Source organism: Osmerus eperlanus, chromosome 19, assembly GCF_963692335.1.
Source record: "Osmerus eperlanus chromosome 19, fOsmEpe2.1, whole genome shotgun sequence".
NCBI lineage: Eukaryota > Metazoa > Chordata > Actinopteri > Osmeriformes > Osmeridae > Osmerus > Osmerus eperlanus.
In genome coordinates, this window is record NC_085036.1 from 9,625,464 (window position 1) to 9,645,635 (window position 20,172).

Genomic DNA, 20,172 nt, shown 5'->3' on the forward strand with positions numbered 1-20,172 from the left:
AGAGCATTTCAGTTTCAGTTCACACAAAACAAACTCAGATTCCAATCGAACTCAATTTTCATTGTTATTATTTAAAATATTCAAATTTGTTAGCAGCTGAAATGATATTCCTTAATCAGTTTAGTTCATAATATATCCACTAGGTGGAGATGTTATTCTTCTTGCTGCAACCTAGTGTTCAGTGTGTGCAAGACATCAAATCTTATCTTCGGTGCCCTGACACTTCTGATAAAGTGATGCTTTGATAGGCATTGAGTCAACATATAACAGCTACATATTAATAATAACTACAATATTAATAATAATACTGTAATGAAAAAACTTGCAGATGATACATGGCTTTTCTTATGAACACACACCTGCACACACATGATTTGATTAGACTCTGTACCATCCTGGTCTTTTCTACATGCTGGTTTCTTGACTGTGCCTGTATCACACTCACTGGAGCACTCTTTAACATAAGGGCATTTGTCCCAAGCCTCACCTACACTACATTACCTTTTAAAATATGACTTCTCACATACATCATGATTGCACTGAACTTCAATGAGACACTGCATTAAAACGTACTGTCCCCTCCTTGAGCTATCTGCAGAATAATGAATGCTGTCCTTACAGCTGCCATACTATTCTTCTGACGGATATGTAATTAAGCCACATCATTCAAACAGCGATACATATTCATCAGGTGCTCCTGCAGACTTCAGATGGCCGAGAATGCAAATACAGAATACGGCCACATCTCTTTATTCACTGATCGTGGACAGACCCTAACGGACAACCATTGTGCTGTTTTAAGGATCCCAGGGGACATCTGCAGTGCTCTCATGAATCAGGCCTTCCTCTCAAGAGGCCCTCAGAATCTCCCACTGTCTGATTGCCTTCGGCACGAGCCAATCACTTGAGCGAGACAGACCCCTCTCCAGACTGATGTTCTCTGAATGACACGCATCTGTCCAACGCTTATCTCCACACAAGAAAATGGGGATATTCAAGTATAGTCTGGAGTTCAGTGATATTGATGAACGTCTGGAATTCATGTCAGAGTTGGGTCTGACTCAGAAGCCTCTATCAGAATATAAGTGCCGTATATCTCCAATAATCTCTGAATCTGGTGTAAATGTATGGTCTTTGGCAGCAAGTTACTGTGGTTCGCTAAAACAGGTTTTCTTCGTGATTGATCAAGAATGAGCTAGTCACGGAAATGACCATCCAGGTCCAAAAAACAATCTCCGAAGGATATTCCAAATTCATGTGCACTCATTTATTCAGTGCATGTCTACATTTAAATAAAGCGTTTGTTTTCCCCCATGGCTAGACGGGAGCAGAGGCTTGCTGGGGGGGAGAAGGGACTACCTGTCTACACTGGTCTCCTGAAGGCGGTTGTTCATGATTGCGAAGGCGCCCACCCCTCCGGAGAAGCCGTTGTGGCGGGCCTGGCTTTGGCGGGGGCCCTGGTGAGCCGTCTCGCACAGCTGCTTCTGCAGCAGGGCCAGGGACACCTTATTAGAGGCCGTGAAGTCGTTCACCGAGATCATCTCCCCAGAGAGCCGGCGCCCCACGCCGTAGGCCCCGTCGGGCCCCGCCCCGGCGTCCGTCTCGCTGTCACACACCGTCTCCACCGAGGCGTCCGTGTAGCGATGCCGGCCCGCCGGGCAGTGGGACGGCGCGGGCTGCACCGCGTTGCGTTTGAGCCGCTGCTGGCGGAGCCTGGCGGGCGGGGGCCTGAGAGTGGGGTGCTTGTTAAGGAGGCAGGGGCAACACAGCCTCCAGCAGCCCCTCAGCGAGGGGCACGGGCAGGAGCAGCAGTGGCCCGGGCACGCCAGCTTGGCCAGGATCCAGTTCAGCGTCTGCTTGATGATGATGGAGATGACGTTGAAGAGCGAGTAGATGCAGCACACGCCCATGAGGATGAAGAGGCAGTTCCCGAGGCGGTAGGCGTCCTGGGCCTCGTAGCGCTGCCTCTGGCTGCTCACCAGGTCCCCGAAGCCGATGGTGCTGAAGGCCACGAAGCAGAAGTAGAGGGAGTCCACGTAGCTCCAGTCCTCCATGGTGCAGTAGAGGGTGGAGGCGCTGCAGGCGATCAGCACCGAGGCCACCCCCAGGATCAGCATCACGTAGTAGACCGAGGGCTTCCAGCCCTCCAGACTGTCCTCCTCACTGTGGGGCTCCTCTCCGCCCGACGAGCCGCCGACACCGGCTCGCCTCAGTCGCCGCTCGTGACACCAGCGCATGATATAGGCGAGCATGGTGATGATTCTCTCCAGAAAGAGGTTGAAGAACAGGATTGTAGCAGCACAGCCGATGAGACCATAGAAGATAAGGAATATTTTACCAGCTATGGTAGCTGGAGTAGTCATTCCAAAGCCTGGAAGGTGGGGAAATCGGTGTCATACAATTTGAAAGATGTTAGAGTAGAGAAGAGAAGAGAGGAGAGGAGGGGAGTTAAGAAAAAGAGAAAGACAGAGTTTTGTTCCGTCACAAGTAAAGATCGCAGTGGTATCACAGTGAGACACATATTGACCTCATGCCTCAGAATAGAGGAAAACAGAACCAGACTCTCCTGAAGCTCACCTGAACAGCCTCAACGCTCTCTCACTATTCTGAATACTCTGATCCTACTAAAACATCCTCTTCTGCCACAGAAAAACCTAAAACCACACGTTCTCATCCTGCCACAGCCTGAAGGGGGGGGGGGGGAAAGAACGAGCAGGTGCTCAGCTCACCGATTGTGGAGACCACTGTGCCAACAAAGTAGAAGGCTCCAGAGAAGTCCCATCTTGGCCGGAGTGCGTCCACTCTAATGCCCGCCCCGTTGGCCTCTTCATACTGACGCAGCAGCATGTGCAGGTCTTTCCTGCTCACCCTGTGGTGCCCAGTGAAGTTGGCCAGCTGCTGGTCCCAGAGACGGCGGGCGAGCAGCTCGGAGGGGCGCTCCAGAGCGGAGAAGATGGCCGCTCCACACATCAGGTAGCACAGGATGAGCCCGGCCAGGAGACAGAAACGTGCATTGTCCTCGTTTAGTGGCAGCCGAGAGCAGCAGCCACCGCGCCTACGAGCCATAACTGTGGTTGGCCCAGCAAAGACACACCACTGCACTAACATGCACCTCCCACACCGATCTGTTCGTTCCCTGTTAACACACTACACACAGCAAACCACCAACAACACATAATGCACTGACTACAATACGTAAAAAGATATCCATTGGAAGCTTAAATCACAGAGCAGCAGGTTTGTCCAAAAGCCTTTCTGTGATTTAAGAAGCGTCCAGGAAGTGTCCAGGTTGACAGAATAAGACAAGGATAGTTCCATAAACACAAGGAGTAGTCCTATAGGCTGGTAGGGAATAGCCAGAAGATCTGGACCAGAGGGTATTATGGGTTGGTACCAATGAGCCTTTCACAGTGAAGTGATGTCCATTCAGTTGAATGGCCATACAACTGCTCTGGAATTTTCCATCCTCCAACAAATTGTTTAGCATTCTTAATATTCTATGTTGGTCTATGTTCTGATCTGAAATAAATGAGACCAATGAAGATGCATAAACATACACTCCACAAAACTCCTAGGAGATGTTAAACAATATGCTTTAACATGCCTAAATAGTAAAGCAGCACAAACAGTAGATTGATTATACCGTTTTTAAATTATTTACGATTTTGGATTATGCATCATAGTAACAATATAGCAATTAATTACTCAAATTGACTAATATTAAGAAATTATTGTATTACATTTAAAATAAATCAAATGAAAACTTGATTTTAGATACCACCAAATATTTTTCGTTTAAAAGAATCAGAATCCGCATCCGCAATTTTGTAAGACAACTCACCGTGCGTCGAGTTCCACGGTCTTTTGAGAGTAGACTGCTTGCACGGTCAAAAGTGATCAAGTAAGACTTGGGGATTCATCTTTTTTGTTGAAAAGTGAACGGCTCTATGACTCAATGTTGACATCATATATTCATTAAACACAATACTCCGGACGGTATGTGTTTGTGTGTGCGTGAGGAGCGATAGAGAATAGAGAGAGAGCGAGAGAGAGAGCGAGAGAGAGAGCGAGAGAGAGAGCGAGAGAGAGAGAGAGAGAGAAAGAGAGAGCGAGAGAGGAAGGAGGCCACATTGGCCACCTTGATTGGTGTAATCATCTCTTGATTTTAGGAGCGGTCCTCCAGCCTAATCAATGTTCACTCTAGTTTCCTTCTGACTTTCCTCATTTTCAATATATTATGCTGTAATCAAACTACAGGTTGTTGTTTTTGCCATGTTTTCATTGACCATTAGCATATTTTTAATGTGCACCTGAAAGCCGGTTCATGATTAAATCAAATGTAGTAAGCATTGTACACTGCTACTGGAAAGTTTTGTCATCTGCTCTGTAGACAGAGTGGGTGGATCTGCTTTGTTCACCCTGATTGTTGTCTGTGTCTGTCCCTTCCTTTAATCTTGGATGTAGGGCGAGGGAGAGAGGCCAGGGCCTCCTCCTTTTTGGATCCTGTTTTCTGCAGGAGTAAGTGCCCAGGTGTAGAAGAAAGAGACCACATATGTAAACGTGATGACACTTGCTTTAATAACACCTGGAACATATCCTCGGACGATATCTGCGTGATTCATGTTTTTCCTATCATTAAGTGTATCTGACATGCTATATTTTAATGATAAAAAACATTGTTGATTTTAGTATCACCTATATATGATGAATATGAAGAAGAGAGTTTTGTTATATTCTGCATTTTTTATTTTAAACCTTTTCATTTAAGCATTTTTTATTCGACATATAATTAAAGAATAATAAGAGTCAACACACAGTGACATGGTTATTATGATACAACTGCCAACCTATGTGGCATGGAATTATAAGGATGAATAAACTGGACATATATTTAAAAGCATGATTATTTTCAATGAAAACATACAGTGGAAATGTGATGGGATAATGTAATCCAGTTGGTCTCTTCGTGGCCAAGAGACAGTGTTGACATTTACAGAAGGCACTGTAGACATATACACACAAAAATATAATGACAACAAAACCAGAAATATACTCAACACAGACAGGAAGAGACAGACTGCAAAGACACAGTCTCAGAGGAGTGGGGAAGATTCAAAAGCTTGTACTCGAGCAGCAAATATCAGCACATGCTTTTCAACTTCTGTGTTTATTTCTTGCTGTGAGGCATTTGGATTCTTCTGCAAAAAGTCAACAATGCTCTTGATACATTCTCCCTGTGTGAAGGGAAAAACAGTGGGTTTAGACTGTATATTAACTAATATAATACTGTATATTAAATAATCCAATTCAAACAAATCACTGTGTGGCAATGTGTAAACATAGGATCACGTTCATCCCATCTTGTCCATTTTAAAATACACAAACCTTATAGGCATCCACTTTCCCTTGTCCAGTAATCCGGTTCATGAGCTCTCGTGCCACCTGAATACCTGTGACAGCTGTCAATATCCCCTTATCCTTTTCATCGTCAGAACGGAGCCAACCAAGAAAAGCCAACTGAGAAATGAAAAAGAACGAGGACAGATATGAGGACCAACGTAAGAGGTGTACGATTTAACATGTACAAATAAGTAGGCCCATTTTAGTCCAGCTAGACTAAAAGCCCTGATGTATTTTAACAGATTCAACTAACCAGTTCAGTTATCATAGAACTATTATAATGTAATTTGGATAAAAGCGTCTGCTAAATGAATACATTTAATTTCTGTAGCGTTAGAGGTGGAAAACCACCTCTACAGAAACCGCCATTGTTTTACCTGTTGAACTAACTGCGAATTTGACATTTCACCCCCTGAGCTGGTTGGCATTGACATATTCGTAATTTGCTGTTTTACTAGGTAAAGTTGTTAACTTTGTAATTGGTAGCACACTATAAATATAGGTAGCTAAATACAATAATCTAGATTAGAACAACGTTAACGCGATAATCTTGCCAGCCCAAAATGCACCACCCCTTGCAGACCAACTTCCTGTTTACATTTTCTTCTTTATGTGTTCTGATTTACGATAAGATCATTTTACTCTCTACTGCCACCTACTGGTTAATGCGGTCACAGGATGCAATTTACACATTGCCAGGAGAAGGGTATTCCCAAAAGATGACCTCTAGAATACGTTAAATTATATGACAGAATACTCATTAACACAGTAATCATATATCATGTTTATTCTGAAAATAAATGCAATTGAAGTTTGACAAAGTGTATCTGAACGATAAGAGCATCCAATATGCTCTATCCCAAAGCTGAATACTCTTCACAAGTCATCATTATTTTATACAGCACTGACAATTGCTTACAAACAATATAGAGGTATGATACAGTAAAATAAATATATTGGTCAGGTCTCTCTTGATTTAGAGAAAGTTCCTAGCTGCTTTGTATTCACATCTTTCAGTTGTTCCAGCTGCCGTTCCCCACGCCTGTAAAGGTATTCTATGTGCATGACATCAGTCTTTTTGAGGCGGGAGTTTTCTCGAAATTCATCCCGTATTCTGGGTAAGAAGCCTGGCTTGTCCTGGCCAGCTCGGAGGAACTGTCGATATAGAGACAACACCTGCTTCTGCAGTTTACTGTGACGCACCATAGTTTGGGGCACTGGGCTCTGAGAGTGGCTGCTGCCGATGTTAGAGAAGCACCAACCAGAGATCTGGACTGGGGGAGGAATCTACTGACGTCTGTCAAAAGTCAAGCATCAGTGCAAGTACCACCTAAGAAAATGGGTAAAATACATTCGTAAGTTAGATGACATTGGAGGCTTATCAACAGAATAACTAAGGTTATTAGATGATCATGTAATGAAAATCGCCTGTTTGTCCAAAGCAACCAATATAAATGATACAAATACCTTAAATGCCCTAGGCCTATTTGTAAGTTCACATTGGTGAAAATCGTCTGCTAAATGAATAAAATGTAACTGGTACATATTGCAACAGCTTTCAATGTAGTGTCACTATCTGCTAGCTCTGTGTTTGAAAGTTTAAGTTAGCTAGCTAACCTATAAGCATTCGCAACTTACCCTGTACCACTCAATGTCAACGTAGAAAGATGGTTCAGTTATCCTGGAAGGTTGATATACGGAGAGGATCTTTCATTTATAAATTCTAGGAGGGGACTTCTAAATAATATATATTTTGTGCTCTTCTAGCACCACTGCTGCTCGACCTCAGTGAACATGTTTGTTGTTGCGAAACCGAAAGACGACGATTCTGTTACAATGGGGTTACACTGCCCTCTAGTGACTTGGCTGTTTTACTTACACGAATATGAAACGGTGCCAATCCCTGCACCTAAAAACAATAGATCAAACCTATTCGGTTGGCAGGTCATCTTTATCTTTATTAACAAAATATATTTTGCACAGCCACCGTTAACTTTGCATAATACCAATGCACAGTAATATAAACATTACAGTAGATACCAGGTTAGTAAGTGCAATTCAATAGGCTTAAGGTACAGTACAGTATACCTTATATGGACGTGCGACTCACATGGTAAAATGGTTATTTCACTCATTAGCAAAGCAGTCAGTCAATGGGTTGAATTAGATTTGTAGTAACTGAATGAAGTGTTGACCCTTAGGCTATCTGTGTTACAGACCTTATTATTTCAAAGCATATGTATCACCAATAGATGCTATGATGTACAGTAGAATATAAATTGCATCTTAATTAGCAGTAACTTGTGTTTAGCCAGTAATCCACTCTAATTACTAAGTAAAGGGCTAAGGTTTGAAGTTGATTGGAGTTTCTATGACTCTTTCATAAGAGATTGGCACTAAGAGAAAATGCATTACCTTTACTTTATATGTGCATAATAAATGCACTGACATCAATACATTTGGTTACACTCAATGTGTTCTCTACTTTAAAGTCTGAGTAGTTGGAAAAGGGATATTACATAATTTTAAGTATTTTCACCAACTACATACATCATTATCTTCAAAGTCTTCAACATCATGTTACAGTTCACGTTTTACCACCACATACTTACTGGTATGGGTTTAACCATATAAATAACATTACAGTAGCTATTGTTTGAGAAAATGTTTCTGATCTATACCACACCAGTTGGAATGAATATAACATCAGTGCTAAACAGTCCTTGGACATTATTCTTAATGGATCAGAGCCCCAGATATTCAGCCAGGAACACCACCACTACCTTGATGAGGTTCTCCACAGTCGCAGAATGGATGTGCTGCGTTGTGTCCTCCAGAGTGTGCAGAAAGGAAGGGAAGGGCGTTGCGATCATATGCAGCACGGGAACACCTGCAGCCATGGAAGGTGGACGTGGGAAGGGTAACGAGACAGGGAAGGGGAGTAGACTAATGAGACAGAGTGGAAGCCAGAGGGCACTCAGGATAATCAAGGGGAAAGAACAGTTCATAAATCTAACTCCGCTTCCCTAACCTAACCTATCCTTGGCTATCTGGACTGGTATACATGTAGATACACGACCAGCAAACACAGACTCCTACTCAGACATTCGAGACGTAAATATAATATCCAACAGTCGAACCACGAGTGTTTGTGTGTGCTCCCTTACCCTTTTTCAGAAAGGGCAGGTGGTCGTCGTCGACGGGACCCATCTGAATGTCCTTCCTGAAGTAGCTCTGCTCTCTGGGGTGGGAGGCCAGCAGACCCAGCTTGTGGAGCTTCTTCTCTGTCAGTAGTGACACCACACCACCGTGTCAGAGAGCAGGCACGAGGGAGGGGGACCACCAGAGACAGGAACAGCAAAGGGAGGAAAGTATTTTCCACATGAGCCATGGTCTACGGTTTCAGTGACATTCTGCCTATTAACCGCAAATGCTAGGAGAGCGAGAAGGTCTGGAGGGTCTTCCTACCAATAAATATGAGTCGATCAAACCAGCGGACTGTGTCGTCGAAATGGCTGATGAATGTTGGGTCAGGGGCACCAATGAGATTGAACAGAACAAATAGATCCTGAGAATTAGAATGACAATTTAGCACCCATCATGAGGCTCAGAAATGGTCAAAAGATGCAAGCCTCTCGATCATCTTAGCCTTACCAGGGCCTGAAGGAGGGTGGTGTCTTTATCTCCAGATGGGTGGGGATTGCGGGACATTTGGTCGGCGAGGTAACGTGAGCCGTAAAGAGAGTCTGCCGGGGTCCACTCCCCAAACGCCTCCTCGCCATCGAAGAACACCAACTGCAAGGTCACCTGGGACATCTTTAGCAAACAGGAACACAAAATGGAAGAATGGACGTTTCTTGAGTCTGTAAACCGGTCTGTCTCAACAATATTCCAGTGCTGGTGATGATATGGTGTAATCCAGCCAGAATATGAGTCAGTATTCATTCTATTTGTGACTAATCCCTTGGTGTTCATTATTATATAAGAATACATTAATAATTTGTGACCCTGGGTCAGATTTTCTATGAATAGACCGACAACCCTGAAGACAGGTAAACACTTCAGCAGTGGACACTGTGAAAGCTCACCCAGTCATCAGTTTTCCCGCAGCTTTCTGCAAAACTGACATCCGATATCCTGCTGCAGACAGGAACTTCAGAGGATCTGGCCAGTCATCACTTTCTTCGCAGCCTTCAAAGTTTGCTCACATCCCAACGGACAAGAATACATCTTACCTGTTGTTTAAGCCCTCGGAGGTGTATATCCAGAGCGGTGACCATCTCCAGTATCATAGCACACGGAACAGCAGCGTCACTGGCCCCTAGAAATCTCCTGAGAGGACCGTCGGGGGTTTTCGAGGTGGCAGGGATGTCTTTGGAGTCGTAGTGGCAGGCCAGCAGCAGGCGGCGAGGGGCTGAGGGGTCCAGAACTGCCAGCACGTTGGAGAAGTTGATTGGTCCCTTCGGGGTGGGGGAGTTGAAAGTGTCAATCTCCAATGACCAACCGGCTGAGAGTGACTCCAGGTGGGAATAGATGTGCTGAAAGCAGACAGTAAAATAGCATAATAACACTGCAATAACGATACCAATAATACCAACTCTGTGAAACACAGAAATAAATAGACATAGGTTAAATGTCACTTAAGGTGGTGTTTATCTGTGAAGTACACTTGGGAAACTAAGGTGCCTATATTTAAATAAAGGCCTCTTTACCTCTCGCACCATACGGCTGCCTTTGGTGCCAGGCAATCTCTCAACCAACATGGGTCTCAGATGAAAGTACCACAGCCGACCTCCTTTCACTAGAGCCACCAGCCGCTTGACTTGGGCGATGGTGGGTCTACTGGGTTTATGACTCAACTGCGTTGGAAGATAAGAAGCAGCATGTAAGTAGGTTTTAATCATAATTCGGCCTAGTTTTGAATTCGCCTATATTTAAACATCTTATCAACCACTTACCTTGTCCCTTAAAAGGTCTGGCTCACGAAAATGTATACTGTCGTCACCATGAATAAGATCATCGTCGTTCTGTTCAAACGATGAGAGGGAAACCCCAAGGGCCAGAGCCATGGCCAGCATCCCGCATAAACAGATGAGAAGCAGTCGAACACGGGACATCCTGAGCCCGTTACAGCGTCCCACGCTGCATTGACAGCCTCCCGCCGGTCTGTTCCTTCGAACGGTACTCAACATCTTTTTGCAACGAATTCATACATCGTAGACCTCGATGCCCTAAATGCTGTGTGTGTGGGCAACACACAGAGTGGGGGATTAATGTCACAAAACGACTGGACGCCCTTTGCCTGCGTATGAAACTAGAAATACAATATGAACAGTTCATTCAATTGGCTACATTCAATTCGATTCATTTTTCATATTAAAATAACACAATAATCGTATTGAGTAGTTGCTTTCTTTACCTGAATCGAGCAAGCGCACCGTCATGCTGAAATATGGAATGTGTCGTAGCCTATAACTGTTGATCTCCCGGTCTGCCTAAATCACCCAGATGTCTCTTCTTAGAATAACCTTTTCCAACGTAAACCTATTGAAATGTGCCGGAGACTATAAGAGCTGAAGCTGAGCTACAGTAGGCTACAGCACATTGCTCTTGCATTGATGACTGGCGAAAATGGGCGTGCTGCGTGTTAAGAGACTGACAGCTGTAGCTATATCCTAATTTAAATGTTTTTGTTTTTTCTCGTTAGATTATTCTAAATAATTACACTAAATGAATATACCCGAGGTGTGGTAATTAGGGAACTCACAACGTTAAATATCAGTAAATATAAACAACACACGTAGTGCATGCTATAGACTGTAACAATACGCATTCAAATACACAATGTAATTACAGATTATATATTTTAGAATATGTAAATATATATTTCAAAACATTTCCGCCATGCAACCCTGTAGTTACGTCGGTGTCCAATGATCTTTCAATAGAACGCTCAATTTTATCCATTCAAAACTCGTGCTTACAGGAGATTGGTCGGGGTTTCCATAAAAAATATTGTTTGGGGTCGGCCAGTTGTCTAAAGTCATTGTTCTAGATACAAGAGGAATTGAGCTAACCTAGTTAATTTAAACTGCTTTAATTTCCCCCTTAGGTAAGAAACTACGTGAGCATAATCTTACTAATAATACACCTACCTAACAATATCTCTAGCTACTTTTGTTGTAATGCCCTTTATTATTGCTCTATTTGTACTGCACTGTAGGTATAGCTACTCGCTAGCTAGTTAGATAGCTATGTTCGTCAATCTCGCCTCCAACTTTCTTTGTAGGCTTATACAAGATAGCCAGTGGTATGAATAAAGCCAGCATAGCTACAATGTTATTTTAAATTGAAAAATTACTATTCAACCAACAAAATATTTGCACATAGAGTAGGATCAGGTGAAGAGGAGGAACGTTTGTACTACTGGATCCGTTTGCCATCCCGTTCAATTAAAGGGCGCTAGCTAGCTTGATCTCTTTTAGATTAGACTCGAGAGGGCCCAACTTAAAAAAAAAAATATTGGTCCATCCTGCAGATATTTGTGACGCCTCCTTTCGGGAGATTTGAGTAATGGCACCTGGACCCAAGGCCAGAGAGACAACTCAGAGGAGAAGGTAAACTGAAGAAATTGAATGTGACATAACGTGTGTGTCAAACTAATGAAAGAAAAACAGATGTGCAGCAGCATTTGTACAATACTATGATTTATACTGTTCCTTATTTGGATTATGCCTCACAGAAAGACTAAACTTGATTGGAGCACATGCTGGAGCAACAGTCTGAAAGAGGTGGCTGGTCTGCTGCCTATGACTGAACCTAGACGTGGCAGAGCTCTTACAAAGGTCTAGTTTCATGTTTTGATGTATTTGAATTTGTATATATGTATTTTGGTACACATTTGAATTGGTATTAACATACTTAGTAACTAGTAAGTATTGATACAGTAACATTAAACGTGCAATCTGTGTTTCCAGTTGATCACCTCTTCCCTTTCCCTCTTTAGAAAGAGACACTGATCAACATGCTACTCTACTTTGACTTCCTTCACGATAAGATCCAGAACCTTCAGAGTTGTCTGCCTCCCCACTGCCTCCTCCAGGAGCCAGACACAGGTACATCAAACAATCATGTCTCGCCCATTTACTGGACTGGTGATTTACTCTGAGATGTTTACGCTTATAGTTGTTTAGTCCATATGTGTGTCCATCTAGGTTCAGGGTCCGAAAGCGAAGACAATACCCCCTCAGAGCCCTGCACCCCTCCACAAACTCTGAGGGCAAAACGCAAATATCTGTGTAGCCGTGCCCGCAAGAAGTCCACAGGTAGGACTCTGGATCCCCTCCCCCCAACTTTCCTAGACCGTTGTGAGATGATCTGAAAACAAAAGAAATCTGCGAGTGTGACCACGGGTCCAGTTTTGCCCGCAATAAACACTTATATTTTTGCCCTTGCAGAAATAAAGTTGGAGGTTCAGGATGAGAGAAAAAGACAGAAGAGAGAGAGGAGTGCCAGTGGAAGTAGATCCTACACCTTTGAGGAGGATGGGCAGTCTCCTCCCATGTGGAGCATGTTCTCTGATTGGTCAGACCTCCAGCCCAGCAGCAGCTATGAGCAGTGGTCTGTGGGTGAAAGCGACTCTGTTCCGAGCTCCATGGATTCAGCCTTCAGCCTCAGGGAGACTCTTCCCTTGCCCACGCCGCTGGAAGGTGCGTGGGCTAGAAGGGATCCTATGTTTAGGTGTTTAGCTATAGCTGTGTCCTCTGTGTAGGCGATCTCTTTCCGAAATCGATCGTTTTCTCTTTTAGGGAACAGTGGGGTGCTCTGGTCTCCTCTGGGAGGGCACTGCTCAGTGTGTCAGGATCTCACTGTCAGTGAGAGCAGCCCAGGCAGCGTGGTCTTCGACACGCCCCCAACAGGGTGAGTTTCATACACACGACAGTTGTACGTGTGTGGGTGTTGTCCATCCTTATGAGTGTGTGTGTGTGCGTTTCCAGGCCAGGATCGCTCCTTGTGAAGGACCGCATGTTCGGATTAGTTCTGCCTGTGGGAGTGCGAAGGTTACCCCTCCTCAGCCCTGCCGCCATGTCCAGACAGCCCCCACCGCTGTTCCCCCTGCTCCCTCTCTTAGGAGCGGGAGACAGTCTGAACCTCAGCCCCTCCCTCCTCACCTCCCCAGCCCGGGGCCTCAACCACTGCCTGCTGCCAGAGGGCCAAGAGGAACTCCAGGGTAACACACACACACACCAACGCTCTCTCACAGCCAACATCTGGCCCTCTGATGGGGCGTTGAAGTTCAGGGTTACAGTAGATAATCTGACAGGGGGCTGTTTAACGTGAATTTAGAACATGAAGCTCAGAATGGTGCATTTTAGACCACATAGGTTAACGCTGTATCAGCAACACCGACGCCAGTGTTTTGGGACGGGGGCCAAACTCTCGAAAAAACAAACTGCTGAATCTTTTCGCAGCCCTGTTTGAGGATGTTTGGGTCACCCCCAAAACCAGCCACACCCGAGTATCCATCCGCCCACGCCATGACCCTATTGACTCGGTAAGGCCCATCCTCCCAACATCAAGATCGACCCACCAGTATGTTACTGCATGCACTGCATACTACACATGTACGCGGTGTATTAGGAGTCTGCTCAGCATGGTCATGCAGTCGCTGCCGCCCCCTAGGTAGAGGAGGAGGAAGCTGTCGTACCCCCTGAGGTGTGGTTGTCATCCCAGAGCGAGGGGGAGGAGGGGGACGCCACCTGGACCCCCAAGCTACAAGGCCCTACGAAGAAGACAAGCAAAGGCCGCCGCCGCCGCCGCCGAGCCAAGGCAGCCACCAGGGGGACTCAGCGCGCCCCTCCCAATCTGAAGAAGAAATGCGTCAATGGCTTCATCATGTTCTGTCGCGTCAACAGGAAGACCTACCTCCGGTGAGTGACCTTGTGCCCTCTGAACACCAGCCAGAGAGGAACCCACCTCTGTGTGTGTACGCTAACATGGCTGCTGTGTTTGGTGACAGCTCCCATCCTGGCACCCCCTCCACCGTGGTCACCAAGGAGCTGGCCAGCTTGTGGCACATGATGCCCAAGCAGGAGAAGAGAGTATACTGGTCAGTATCACCATAAGTGAACAGGAGTCACATGCTACTGGATGAGTTGTAGGAAGGAGTTTCCTTGCCATCAACAACTGTAATGCGGTTAGAACTGAATTTCTAGTCCTTGATTACCTGCAGCCTTTACCGCACATTCGTATGAGGTGTAGATGAACGTGTCTGATGGATGAAAATACGTGGGAGTGCGTTTCTGATCTGTGTTCTCTCTCTCTTCCCTTCAGTCTGAAAGCTCGCACGTTCAGCCGCCAGCAGAACCGCAACGTGAGGATCGAGGGTATGGAGGAGGAGGAGGAGGAGGACTGCGTGCCCAGCCCCCTCCACATGCTGCTGGCTCACAGAGACCTGTGTGCTGCTACCAGGGGAGGGATCTAGATCATTCTCCACACACACACTCAGGCCACAGCACGTGTTATAAAGGACCAAAACACTCACTGATATTAAAGCGACTTTATGTCAGCGATGATGACACTTCAGTACCATACTTGTCGCTGGGCATGAGTGCATTTTGCAGTGGTATCCAACAGACCATGTGTTTATGACCATATGCATCCTGCGCTGGAAGTTTATATTTATTATGGGCAAATCAACGACACTGGTTTATTCATGAGCCACATAGTTAATTATGAGTTCTTTGTGAAAACATTAATCAACCTTACTCTGCAGAAGATTCAGCACACATAAACTAACAACACATTTTAAAAGGCTGCAGTTGTTTTTCTGAATATAGTTCCTGTAATGTTCAAATCTTTGATAGATATCTTTAATGATAAGTTATCATTAAATGGTATTCTTCTGTAGGTTTTGTTGGTTACAATGCCAAGCCAGTTTTTTATTTGCTATCTGGGTTTGTAATTAATGTCTGTATTTTATAATGCAAAACACCAAGGAAGTACACTGTTTATAGCATAACAACTTACACCATTGACTGAAAGTAAAATGTCTAATCTATTTACATGTTCTTACAGTACATTTATATTTAACATTAATACCTTCGCTGTCCTCTAGGCAGGAACTGAGCGCAACATGTTTTTAAAGTTCAACCAATTGTGAAATGTGTGTTAATTGTGTTATTATATTATATATAATATTGTGTTACTATAACATTTTATTATCTTATACTGTATGTGACATGTTTGTTTTGAAAATAAAGTTACATTTGTTGCCACAAAGTCTTAAAAATACATCACATATTGAATCAAGCAAAGATCTCCAACTTGTACGAAAGGGTTAGGTTCAATTGTATATCGGTGACAGAAAGACAGGAAAATATGTAATTTATGTAATACCTAACATTTAATAAAATCAGAAAAAGATAAGATAACCATTTAAAGAATAGCTGAAAAGAAAAGAAATACTAAATGTTTCCGCTGTGGTTTTATATTTAAGGTTTATAGAAGCCATTCATCAGCTCAGAGAGCAGACTCATTTGCAGGTTAGTAAGTAAGTAAAATGTATTTGTATAGCGCCTCTCTCAGATAAAAATCACAAAGTGCTAGACAGCAAAATGCAATACAACACCACAAATTAAGATACAACATTTAAAATAGAAAACATGACAAACAACCATAAAAACCACAAAAAGGTTAATCATTGTGATCAAACTATGTGATATTGAGAAGTAGCAGAAGCCTGAACTGTAGCTTTCCCTCAGCTTTCAAACCCCAGCAGACCTGGTCCACTTTGTCCATGCTTGAAACCGTCTCTTCATGACTTCCTGTCTGTTTGGGTCAGTGTACCCGGTGCCACATTGAACAACAGGGTAAGGTTCCGGAGCTGCTCATTGGCTGCGAGAGACTCCTCCCACAGACGCTGGTTGGTATCCCGCAGAACAGTCACCTCCTCCAGAAGGGCCATCTTGTCCTGCCTCTCCTGACAGACCAGAGAGCAAGATGGCAGTTAACCACAGATTAGGGGGATAGGAGACAGGAAGGTAAGGTAAATGTAGTTATGGAGTATTGATCCAGGTTTTTTCCTCACCTTTTCCAGGTTGCTTTCCAAGTGTCTCAGTAGTGCTTCAAGGTAGTGGAGTCGTTTGGAGAGATCACTTGAAACCTCACTACAGGATAAGATGAACGTGTTAAGATACAATTAGTTCAAATGTGTGCGTGTGTGAGGAAGAGAGAGGCTATGGATACAGTACCTTCCCAGGTTTCTGTGGTGAGGAGGGCAGTGATTGGAAAAGCAGGAGGCAGTATTATCCAATGATCCATGTGTATGAGGCTTGTTGTGAGACAGCTGGTTTATGTTCCTCCGCACTTCAGCAATAAATAAGCAAACACAACATAAAACTAAGTTCATGTTGATATTCAGTCTCAGCAAAAATACATGGACACACACACACACACACACACACACACACACACACACACACACACACACACACACACACACACACACACACACACACACACACACACACACACACACACACACACACACACACACACACACACACAAGAAAACACTTCCTTACTATCACAGGCTTTGGCAGCATTGACCAGGTTGCTCCACTCCAGGCCCCAGGCTGGGTCTGGCTGGGGCAGAAGTTCAGGTTCCCAGTCCGCTATCAGGGAGAGGTCAGAGGCAGACAGGTTGTCCAGCTCTGGGCAGTCAGACACAGGGGAGCAGGCCAGGCTGGAGTCCAGTGTGCCACTGCCTAGACTGTTTCCAATGGATGGGCTTCGAAGGCTCTGACCGTACGATTAGTAGACGTTGAGGCAGAAACGAAAGCCAATTAAATGTGAGTAAAAACAGGCCCTTGATTGTGCAAACTCCAGCTGAATTGAAAAATGTTACTTTTCATCAACTTTGCAGCATAACTCACTGTGTTACTTTCAGGGTCTCCACTTGAGTTATCTGGTGTGTCCAGAATGATGAGTCTCCTCAGATCCTCCTCCAGGTTGCTCTTGTGGCTCTGCCGAGGAGAGAGGGGCTCTCGCAGAGAGGCTTGGAGCCTTGGCTGACCAAATACATTCTGGGAGGTCATGTCCACCTGCCTGCCAAGAAATTCCACAAAATCCCTTAGATGCATCGGTCCTGCTAATGCTCAACTTAATCCAAATCAGTAGAGTCAGCTCAATCTCTCATGATGGAATTAATTCCCTTATAAACTTCAGCTTTACACTCCAAAGTTACTCTCTCTAACCATAATACCACACCATACTGTGGCAGAAACATGGGTATTAACAAATAATCAAACTAGACAATACACTGTTCTTACTTTTACAATAAATTCTGAAATTCATAGAGACACTGAACCTTTTGATGCTGTTGCTGACAGAGTTGTTGTCGGTCTCTGTGGTTTTGCTGTCTCTCCTGGTCTTGTCTCTGGATTGCAACACAGGAATCGTCTTGGGGTGGACAGGCTGTGGGCTGGTCTGGTTCTGGGAGGACGGATCCTGGTGGTTTTCTCTAGGCTGGCCCTCGTCCAGGTCCTGGTCTTTGGGGATCTGAAGAGTCTGGTTCTGACTGCTCTGGCTTGAAGCAGAGGAGCTTGAAGTGATGGTGGCCCTGAGCATGCGCGGCTTGTCCACAGTGGAGGTCTTATATCCCTGAGGAAAACTGTGGACCCTGCAGACAAAACAAACACACACATAGCAGAGCCACAGGTATGGCACAAACACAAATACACTCAGCACAAACAAACACACACTACAAGCAAACACATAAAGGCACAGACAGGCAAACACCAAAGACATCCACACACAGAGCAGGAACATATAATCATGCATTGCATGCAGTCAGGATCCACCTTCTATGACATGTAATGTCCATTGAGACTTACCCAAGTATTAACCCAATTAGCTATGGTCCTAACTGGTTCCACAATGCCCCACCCATTGTGTTTGTGTTTGTCACACAGTTAGAGTTCCAGAGGAGAGTGCCCCACATTCCCACTAAACCCCTCCCCCTCCTCCCCCCGTGGGAGCCCCTGACTCTCAGCTGACCCGGAATCTTCACACACAACACATCATGTTATCCACACATTCATTCTCTCCCCCTCTCTCCCCCTCTCTCCCCCTCTCTCCCCCTCTCTCCCCCTCTCTCCCCCTCTCTCCCCCTCTCTCCCCCTCTCTCCCCCTCTCTCCCCCTCTCTCCCCCTCTCTTCCAGATCTCACTCACCAAGGTCTAAAGACAGCCAGCCCCCTTCGGGGCAAGGGCAGGGTGTGAGCATGGTAACCCTGCCTCGGAGGCTTGACAGGGACGGCTCCAGCTGGACTCACATCTCCAGGGTTGGGGTCTCTAGGGTTTAGGCCGGGTCTCTGAGGAGGGGGGCTGTACGTGCCCCAGCTATGCAGGGATCTAGGGGGGGTTCTGGGACAGGCATAGTGAGATGTGTCCTCTTGTTGCGCTCCACTGGGAACATGGACAGCAGGATTGACAAAAGCCCGGTTACTGAAAAAGATTGAGTCAAGTCCATGGTTAACACCCCTCTCAAGGAACCACCCCTCCTGGGTGGGACGAGAGGAGGCCATGATATGGAGTGTTTCCCTGTGGGACTGGAGACAAAACAACACCTTGACCTGAGAGAGAGAGACAATGAGAGAGAGAGAGACAGTGAGAGAGAGAGAGAGAGAGAGAGACAGTGAGAGAGAGACAGTGAGAGAGAGAGAGAGAGAGAGAGAGAGAGAGAGAGAGAGAGAGAGAGAGAGAGAGAGAGAGAGAGAGAGAGAGAGAGAGAGAGAGAGAGAGAGAGGAAAATAGATAACTGGCATGTTCCCCAGAGCATCGTGAATATGTGACACAGCCAGAGAGAGTGTTAAACCATAGTCAACATCGGTCCATACAAAAAAGGCAAGAATGTTGGGTGTGTCTAACACAGTAATTGTGTATGTTGGAAAACCAGGCACATCCAGCTGTAACCTTGTGCAGTCTAGTTATCTTGTCACAAAGTAGGGTTCAGCTACTCTGATGGCTCCATGTGAGAGGACCAACTGTCCCTGACTAGTCTAGAACAGAGATACGCTATGTAGAATAGAGGAGGGATTGTTCACTCTGAGCGCCTGTGTGCAGTCAGTGCTCTTCTTGTCAACACCAAGCTGCATTGTGCTGAACTAACATCCGATTTGTAAAACTCAGACTAAAACTATTAATTTGTAAAATGTCACCTTGGTACCTGGTAGGAGGAAGCATGCATCCACAAAGCAAGCATGAGTGAAAGTATTTTTTCAAATTAACGGTTGCCAATATAATATATATATTTTTTATTCTAAATTTCCATCAAATTCTAAGCACAAATCACAACTGCAGCCGAGGGGTGAACACCCACAAAAATACCTCAACTAAAATGACAATGAAAAAAGAATATAACAATAATCTTTAGTAGTGCTATTACAAAATTCAAAATCTAATAAAAAAAAAACTCCATGCACAAATCATAACTCGGATAGAGGGGTGATAAAAATGATTGAGTCTCCATTTACATCCTCAAAAGTGCATTAATTATTGCTAAAAAGACAGAGACCTCAATATTCTGAAATATTACTGCACATGCTCTGCATACTATTCTGCAAATGTATACACACCACTACTTACCAACACTAGTCAACATTAACACTCCTTAAAAACACACATAAATTCAGGAATCAGACAGTGTTCTGCCTTAGTGCCTCTACAATTAGCTGACTTGTGTGTCTGCGCGCGCTCGAGTTTGTGTGCGC

The 20,172-nt window shown here is 44.8% G+C and overlaps 5 protein-coding genes and 1 long non-coding RNA gene across 10 annotated transcripts; 1 reads left to right on the forward strand and 5 right to left on the reverse strand.

Annotated features, from left to right (window-relative positions):
• Positions 1-99: 99 nt before the first annotated feature.
• Positions 100-3,512, reverse strand: kcnk12l (potassium channel, subfamily K, member 12 like). The gene is made up of 2 exons (XM_062485875.1): positions 2,730-3,512; positions 100-2,371 (listed from the first exon to the last, which is right to left on the reverse strand). The coding sequence occupies exons 1-2, from the start codon at positions 3,106-3,108 to the stop codon at positions 1,356-1,358; spliced, it is 1,395 nt and encodes a 464-aa protein (XP_062341859.1). The 5' UTR covers positions 3,109-3,512; the 3' UTR covers positions 100-1,355.
• Positions 3,513-4,553: 1,041 nt separating this feature from the next.
• LOC134039435 (uncharacterized) lies at positions 4,554-6,004 on the reverse strand. Its single transcript, XR_009932776.1, has 3 exons — positions 5,778-6,004; positions 5,386-5,517; positions 4,554-5,234 (listed from the first exon to the last, which is right to left on the reverse strand). It is a non-coding gene; the product is annotated as an uncharacterized LOC134039435 (long non-coding RNA).
• Positions 6,005-6,171: 167 nt separating this feature from the next.
• Positions 6,172-7,214, reverse strand: sdhaf1 (succinate dehydrogenase complex assembly factor 1). Its single transcript, XM_062485561.1, has 2 exons — positions 7,039-7,214; positions 6,172-6,730 (listed from the first exon to the last, which is right to left on the reverse strand). Exon 2 carries the CDS (start codon positions 6,604-6,606, stop codon positions 6,361-6,363), a length of 246 nt encoding a protein of 81 aa, XP_062341545.1. The 5' UTR covers positions 6,607-6,730; positions 7,039-7,214; the 3' UTR covers positions 6,172-6,360.
• Positions 7,215-7,342: 128 nt separating this feature from the next.
• Positions 7,343-10,984, reverse strand: qpctlb (glutaminyl-peptide cyclotransferase-like b). Its single transcript, XM_062485560.1, has 8 exons — positions 10,820-10,984; positions 10,359-10,638; positions 10,113-10,259; positions 9,636-9,938; positions 9,055-9,216; positions 8,869-8,968; positions 8,568-8,684; positions 7,343-8,290 (listed from the first exon to the last, which is right to left on the reverse strand). Exons 2-8 carry the CDS (start codon positions 10,590-10,592, stop codon positions 8,145-8,147), a joined length of 1,209 nt encoding a protein of 402 aa, XP_062341544.1. The 5' UTR covers positions 10,593-10,638; positions 10,820-10,984; the 3' UTR covers positions 7,343-8,144.
• On the forward strand, positions 10,464-15,695 carry LOC134039595 (uncharacterized). 4 transcript variants are annotated; one of them, XM_062485554.1, is made up of 12 exons: positions 10,464-10,564; positions 11,939-12,017; positions 12,143-12,245; positions 12,407-12,515; positions 12,594-12,725; positions 12,858-13,109; positions 13,209-13,320; positions 13,398-13,630; positions 13,872-13,954; positions 14,083-14,330; positions 14,420-14,509; positions 14,734-15,695. In XM_062485554.1, exons 2-12 carry the CDS (start codon positions 11,974-11,976, stop codon positions 14,882-14,884), a joined length of 1,557 nt encoding a protein of 518 aa, XP_062341538.1. In that variant the 5' UTR covers positions 10,464-10,564; positions 11,939-11,973; the 3' UTR covers positions 14,885-15,695. The 4 variants fall into 4 exon arrangements, with proteins under 4 accessions (XP_062341538.1, XP_062341537.1, XP_062341541.1 ...); XM_062485553.1 differs by lacking the exon at positions 10,464-10,564 and adding an exon at positions 11,414-11,512; XM_062485557.1 differs by lacking the exon at positions 10,464-10,564 and adding an exon at positions 11,414-11,512 and having other exon boundaries at positions 14,134-14,330.
• Positions 15,696-15,783: 88 nt separating this feature from the next.
• Positions 15,784-20,169, reverse strand: LOC134039596 (signal-induced proliferation-associated 1-like protein 3). 2 transcript variants are annotated; one of them, XM_062485559.1, is made up of 8 exons: positions 20,048-20,169; positions 18,635-19,003; positions 17,771-18,082; positions 17,337-17,508; positions 16,986-17,202; positions 16,653-16,767; positions 16,490-16,568; positions 15,784-16,381 (listed from the first exon to the last, which is right to left on the reverse strand). In XM_062485559.1, exons 2-8 carry the CDS (start codon positions 18,985-18,987, stop codon positions 16,217-16,219), a joined length of 1,413 nt encoding a protein of 470 aa, XP_062341543.1. In that variant the 5' UTR covers positions 18,988-19,003; positions 20,048-20,169; the 3' UTR covers positions 15,784-16,216. The 2 variants fall into 2 exon arrangements, with proteins under 2 accessions (XP_062341543.1, XP_062341542.1); XM_062485558.1 differs by having other exon boundaries at positions 18,635-19,035; positions 20,048-20,166.
• Between the last annotated feature and the right edge of the window lie 3 nt (positions 20,170-20,172).

Coding starts and splice junctions, on each gene's coding strand:
- LOC134039595 (XM_062485554.1), top strand. CDS start 11,974: ATGGCACCTGGACCCAAGGCCAGAGAGACAACTCAGAGGAGAAG. Junction 12,246..12,406: donor GTGGCAGAGCTCTTACAAAG/GTCTAGTTTCAT, acceptor TTCCCTCTTTAG/AAAGAGACACTGATCAACAT. Junction 12,516..12,593: donor CCTCCAGGAGCCAGACACAG/GTACATCAAACA, acceptor ATAGTTGTTTAG/TCCATATGTGTGTCCATCTA.
- kcnk12l (XM_062485875.1), bottom strand. CDS start 3,108: ATGTTAGTGCAGTGGTGTGTCTTTGCTGGGCCAACCACAGTTATGGCT. Junction 2,372..2,729: donor CACAGTGGTCTCCACAATCG/GTGAGCTGAGCA, acceptor CCCACCTTCCAG/GCTTTGGAATGACTACTCCA.
- sdhaf1 (XM_062485561.1), bottom strand. CDS start 6,606: ATGGTGCGTCACAGTAAACTGCAGAAGCAGGTGTTGTCTCTATATCGA.
- qpctlb (XM_062485560.1), bottom strand. CDS start 10,592: ATGTTGAGTACCGTTCGAAGGAACAGACCGGCGGGAGGCTGTCAATGC. Junction 10,260..10,358: donor CAGACCTTTTAAGGGACAAG/GTAAGTGGTTGA, acceptor CTTCCAACGCAG/TTGAGTCATAAACCCAGTAG. Junction 9,939..10,112: donor GCAGCCGTATGGTGCGAGAG/GTAAAGAGGCCT, acceptor GTCTGCTTTCAG/CACATCTATTCCCACCTGGA.
- LOC134039596 (XM_062485559.1), bottom strand. CDS start 18,987: ATGGCCTCCTCTCGTCCCACCCAGGAGGGGTGGTTCCTTGAGAGGGGT. Junction 18,083..18,634: donor CTGGCTGTCTTTAGACCTTG/GTGAGTGAGATC, acceptor TTTTGTCTGCAG/GGTCCACAGTTTTCCTCAGG. Junction 16,382..16,489: donor TGGAAAGCAACCTGGAAAAG/GTGAGGAAAAAA, acceptor CTGGTCTGTCAG/GAGAGGCAGGACAAGATGGC.